General features: G+C 45.2%; 1 protein-coding gene across 1 annotated transcript in view; it reads left to right on the top strand.

Moving 5' to 3' along the window:
- The first annotated feature begins 4,700 nt into the window (after window positions 1-4,700).
- FRMD4B (FERM domain containing 4B) overlaps window positions 4,701-6,000 on the top strand; it is an 86,214-nt gene continuing 84,914 nt past the window's right edge. The window contains exon 1 of the mRNA XM_052776779.1: window positions 4,701-5,119. Within this exon, the coding sequence (XP_052632739.1) occupies window positions 4,958-5,119 (162 nt within the window). The 5' untranslated portion in view covers window positions 4,701-4,957. The remainder of the gene's footprint in view (window positions 5,120-6,000) is intronic.

Here is a 6,000-nt window from a genome sequence, read left to right as displayed (position 1 = left end):
ATAACATGAATGGTAGTAGATAAATCTTTGTGAAAGTGTAGACTTATTTCTGAGAGGTCCCCCAAATTCGTGCTCATATAAAGGATTAAAGAAGGTTAGTTAGGAATATCTTGTGATATTTTTTTTTTCCAATAATCTCAAAGAACCAAATTGGTTTGCAAACACCTTTTGCCAGAAGTTGAATCGTGCTTGAAAAGCTCTTGATCAGGGCAGGTTGGATTACAGACTTATCCGATGCACCAGTGCTGCTTTTTAAGCATCTTAGGTACTGAGAGGTTACAACATCAAAGAGAAGGTACCCGATGACTGTATTTCACTTTATTAAGTTGGTAATTAAGGGCCAGAGTGTAGCAAAAACGATTTTTGAAAAGTCACTTCATCTTTATTTGGGGTTAATTGCATTAATGTTCACAGCTTGACAGGCTTGTTTCATGACAGGAATTTAAAAAAAAAAGAAAAGTGTTGGGATATGCAGCTTCAGCATTGTCTGAGAAAGTACTAATTCCCAAGTAATCCTGTTCATGCTCATGAAAACTATAAATCAGGACCTTTGGGCAATTTTAAAAATGTATTTTTAAAAGCAGTGTAATCACACACTGTTGGCTTGTAACTGGAGCAAAATGGGAAAATTTTGATGAAAATCTGCACACGGATTTGTGCAGGAAGGAGAAACATGTCTGGGTGTAGCAGGATGAGGTGGGACTGCAGCTGGTTTCTGGTGGGAATTCAGTGGACAATGTGGTACCGCAGCCCTTTGGGTCCTAGCATGGACCGCTACGATGCTTATCATTGCTCTGAAACCATCCCAGGGTATCAGGGCTTAAGGGTTTGAACCCTTGGATTTGAGGTAACAGCAGATTTCAAAATAGCAATGTGTGCCATGAAATGGAACTGTTTCTCATAACTTTGTGAGGGCTGTCTCAGTGTTTCTTTGGTCTTCGCTGAACTTCACCACCTGCTCTACAGAATATTATGAATATTGGTTGCAATCATGTGTAGTCAATATATGAGGACAAATTATGGGTTCAAGTGTGTTTTAAAGCGCCGGTTAGGACAGACATCTGCTAGCCCATATAATTAGGCATTTTGTGCATCTGCACAATAACTCACCTTTTACTGATGAAGGTTCAGAGACCAAAAATGATCAAAGCTTTAATTTCACTACCTGCCACTAGGGACTTTGTGTTTGTGTCCTTTTTCCTGTATGTCTGATCAAAAGCCATATCTAGGGGCAATACTGCTTTGTAGATATAAGGGAAGATTGATGCTCTTTTCCTGTGGTCTCGCAGGTAGATGAATTCTCTATTCATGTGAACTTCATATGAGCTACTTTGAAAAGAAAAGCAGTAATTCAGCTAATCCTCGTTCCATTCATTTTGGTACAGAAGATAACATGCAAGGAAGCCTGAGAATCCACTTGGGATCGTCTTTTTCTATTATGTTGGTAGCAAACCTTTGTTCTCTTTTTAATACTCGTTATTCTGGAACTATGATCAATAATGTAAGGAAAAGCATGAATCTGCCACACATCAAGTTTTCTGTCTTCTTTTCAAGTGATGTTCTCCTTAGATTCGTGTTGTGTAGGCTTACACCTTACCAGAAACGAACGCCCTGTTGTTCATATAACTGTACATCAAACAGATTTGCAGTAGCTGTCTGTTGTGTTCCTTTGAAAGTGGTACATACATCTACAAAGACCTTTCCTGAGATATCTCCTCTTCCCCCACCTCCCCTTCCTCACAGAATAGAGATCTGGATACTACAGACTTTGGAAACCACCTGGGTATCCTACTGGCTTTCCCTTGCTGAATTTTGTGATCTCTGTTCTGACTCTAAGGAGCCTGGATATTATTTAGGTATTTCAAGTTAACCCACTTGCAATCAGGTTCTGAAAGTGGAAGTCAATAAAAGACTAAGATTGATTTGAATGGGTAATTCATCAGCTGCATATTAAACTATGAAAATTATTCTGAATTGCATCTAGCTGCTCTTTGCATCATAAACTTTCTTTGCTCTTTTTTGTCCTGTGGGTGTTCAACGCTATGTTCCAGGTTCAAGGGACAGTGCACTGCGGTGTGATTACTGCCTCATGTACTTGGGTCAACTGGGAAGGTAAAGTCCAGATGGCACTTACTTCTTATTTATCACCTACTTATCTGGAGAAGGGATGACAAGTGTGAAGCTTTTATTCGTGAGACTGGACTTGAAGTCCGTGTACCCTAAGTAAGGGTGGGGAAAAGGTTCTTGCCTTGCTCTAGCATAGAGCAAGTGGAGCTGCAACTTTACTGTAAGAGTGTAAAGCCTGCACAAGGTAATGGAAATGTTGATGGGTAAAGTGGCTAGGAGTACTGAGGAAGGAGGGCTTGGGTACATATGGCCCTGCCTTCTGAGATGGAGCCATCTGAGGCCATTGCTCAGGCACACAGTAACTTGTGAAGCATAAAGAGTAACAGTGCAAAACATGTAAGTTCAATTTAAAGATACTATGGGTCACAGACCAATTTAAAAACCAAACAACAAATCCCTTGTGTTAAAGGAGAAAATCCTCATCATCCTTAATTTTTCAACCTAGTTAAGTGATAGGGAAAATAAAGGCACTGAGGACAGCAGGCACAAAGCAGAAGCATTTCAACTTTTCATAGTGGGTTGGCTGGATTTTCCTGGCACAGGATGGGGCTGTTCCCTGCACTGTTTCTTTAACTACAAAGGTCCTTTTCTTTTCTTTTAGAAATGGAACTTGAAAATTGGATTTTTTTTAACTCTCTTTAAATGTGGAAATGACTTGACCATAAGGCACAGATGCCATTGTAGATTTTCCTGGCTGGTTCCTTTCCAAAGCAGTGTTATCTGAGGCAATGGCAATTATCCGCTGCCGAGCCTGGTGCTGGTACTGGCTTAGGTTATTGGAATAACTCTGTAGATATTTGTCACTGCTCTCTCCTGGAAACTTTTTCCGTTTTGTGCATGTGTGTTGGTGCTAAAGTCCTCTAAACACAGAACAGTGATGATGGACAACATTGGAGGAAGAGGAAGATTTCCTTGTGGCCACTGGCTCTCAGACAGCATTCAAAGGGGTGATAAAACTCTCTTGGGGTGGGTATATGGATGCTGGATTTCAACGTAGAGCCCAAGTATTTGCTTGCCTCTTGTTATAACAAGCTGTATCTCTCTGCACCAGCTCACTTTGTAAGGGCTTCTAATAACATTTGAAATAGAGTTGTTGTTTTCCCTGTGTGAAAGCAAGGCTTGGAGAGATTTAAACTTCCTGGCAGCAGCATAGCCAATAGATACCGGCACCAGGAGGAGCAGAGCTGCTTTTGCTTCGTTATGTGTAAAAGGAAAGTATGATGCTTGGAGACACACAGGTCCAAAGCCCGTCTAAAACAGGCAGTCATCTGTCTACAGAATTACATCACCCCAACTACGACACGGGAGCTCACTATGCGTGAGCGTAGGCTCTTTCAATACGAAGAAGGTTGATTAATACAGAACAAAATGGGTTTTGTGAGTACTTGTACTGTGCTACGAGCATGCAGGGTGTCTTCTTCCCATGAAGAGCCTTTGGGACAGGGCTGCTGCAACTCTGGTGTGGAGGCTGTTTGCAGGCAGTACCCTTGGGGAAGCACTACCAGCAATGCCATGGGATTTAGCTCCCCCATGCAGCCTTTACGCAAGCTGTTCCTGCCCCTTTTTCATTTGTTTCATTGCACAAGAGAGATTATTTTACAGGTTGGTCTTGCTGATGGTTTTAGCCGAAAATCTGCTTTTTGAGTAGTTTCTTCAGCAAGGTGCTGATGGTGGCATGTGGGGCTCCCCGCAGCTCCTGTCCCAAAAAGCTTAGGAAATGTCAAATCCTCTGAGAGGGTCTTAAAAAGATTAATTGTCCTTTGACTTCCACCCTCCCTTAGCTTTTAATAGGAAAGAGCTCACAAATGAAAGGTGTGGCTTGGCAGCATTAACAGTTTAAGCCCCAGAAGAGCAAGGTGCTGCTTCATTTTAAACTGACTATCAAGGCAAGGCTGGAGTCTCTTGTGGGCTATTATTTCAGTGTTTATTTGCTGTGGGCTGTTTGTGAAGAGCTCGGCTAGCATGAGTAGCTTTGTTTTTCTCATGCAGCAAGTGCTGCATTAATGGAGTTAGTTTAAGAGTAGAGCAAAATCACCTCTTTAGCAGCTGTTGAGCATTTAACTGGTACGATGCAACAGCCAAGGGGGAGGTGTAGAGCAGAGAAATGGCTCTGTGCTGTGGGCATCTGCCGCGATGCGAGCTGGAAGAGAAGTTAGTGCATCTATTTCTGCAGGAGTATTCTGATCCCTTTTTTTTTTTCTTTCCCCCTCTGCTCGCTGGCTCCTGGAGGTGCTTTTTTAAAATAGGATTTCTAGTGTATAATTTGAGCACGGGATCATCCGGGAGAAAACGATGACAGCTTTGTTCCCTGCGTGGCAGATAATGAGGTGTCGGAGGCAGATAATGCCGTGTGTTAGGTGGGAGCTGTGCGTGAAGCGCCTGCTCAGCTAACCGAAGCGCGGCGGCGATTAACGCTGCCGAGCGGTTTCCTTCTCCTCCTGTAGTGTCGAAATGGGGTTGTTGCCAGGGCATATGGCAAAAGGGTTAAAATTTAATTAGAAAACATAGTGGTAGCTACTGGAGCTTAACAGAGATTTATATAAGCTGCTAAGAAGGACAAGGCTGCTGTGTGAGCTGCTGGTAAGGCTGAGCTACTGCAGTTCTGGCTCGGCTTCAGGCGCCGCTGGCCGGGGCATGCCTGGGAATCTGCCCAGGAAGCGTCGTGAAAGAAGAGTTTGTTTTAAAGCTTGACCCTGGCTCTGCGCAACACCCCTGCCCTCTGCCTGCCATATAAAGCCGGGCTGCCGTCATGCCAGGCATCTGAACGAGGGAGCGAGAGCCAGCGGGAGCCAGCCGGGACGGGGATTTTGTTTTGCCGGCGGAGGAGCTCATGGCTTCGGTGTTCATGTGTGGGGTGGAGGATCTGCTGTTCAGCGGGAGCCGCTTCGTCTGGACGGTGACGGTGGCAGCTCTGAGGAGGTGGTACGCTGCCCGGCTGCGGGCATGCCGGCAAGCCCTGCGAGCATGGTGCGGCCTCCGGGATGTCTACCAGGTAAAAATCCCCCGCTAATCGCCCCGGGTTTTGTTAAAAAAAGGCATCGTGCCACCTGATGGACATGTGCTCGCTTGCCTGTCTGATTCCCCGGTGCGCACACCCCGGGTGAGGTGGCTGGGACGGGGTAAGGCGAAGAGCATTGAGCCGGAGCCGCAGCTCACGCAGCCCTGATGTGAAGATGCTCGGCAGGTTTATAATCCCAGTCTGAGCTGATGTCCAATGTTGCTTTCAAACAGCCAGCGCTGCGCATCTGCCTTCAGTTCAGGGTTTGGGGGACATATTTTCTATGTTAAATGTGTTTTTTCAGCCAGTTTATCTAAAAATGTTTCAGCAGCCGAGTGCCCCCTGTATCGCAGCCCCTCGGAGCCCGTTTCGCTGCTGTCACCATCCTTGCGCTTGGGATGTGGGAGACGGAGCTCAGCTCTCAGCCTGCGCTGCCGTCGGGCGCTCAGAGCACGATGCTGCCATGGGAGAGACCGGCTGTAGCTTTTTCTGCTGTTTGTGTCGCTGAATAGTGGCAGACTGTAACGTGATAGTACTTTGCATTGCAAAAGGATTGCTATTTGGGGGGGCTGCAATGAGTACTGAAACAACAGTTGGGAGGCTCCCCTTCCTGCAGGCAAAAAACACAGCACCGTACTTGCAGTTACTGTAGTATCCAGTTGCAGTTAGGGTGGTGTCACTCTTTTTGGAGTCTGTTTTTGCTGGCAGTTATTTATTTTTGTGTGTCTGTATTTATTTTTGTCTCGCGTGTAAACTTGTGATAGGTGCCTGGTCACGGTGTCAGTGTGCGTGTTTGCTACATTATGTTGAATATTTCAAAGCTGCTTCTCCCCTCTCCCTGGTATGTTGCAATACAGAGAATGACACAGCTTGCA

The sequence above is a fragment of the Harpia harpyja genome, chromosome Z (assembly GCF_026419915.1).
Source record: "Harpia harpyja isolate bHarHar1 chromosome Z, bHarHar1 primary haplotype, whole genome shotgun sequence".
Lineage (NCBI taxonomy): Eukaryota > Metazoa > Chordata > Aves > Accipitriformes > Accipitridae > Harpia > Harpia harpyja.
Note: the sequence above shows the minus strand (reverse complement) of the source record. Positions and strands in the feature narration are given on the sequence as shown.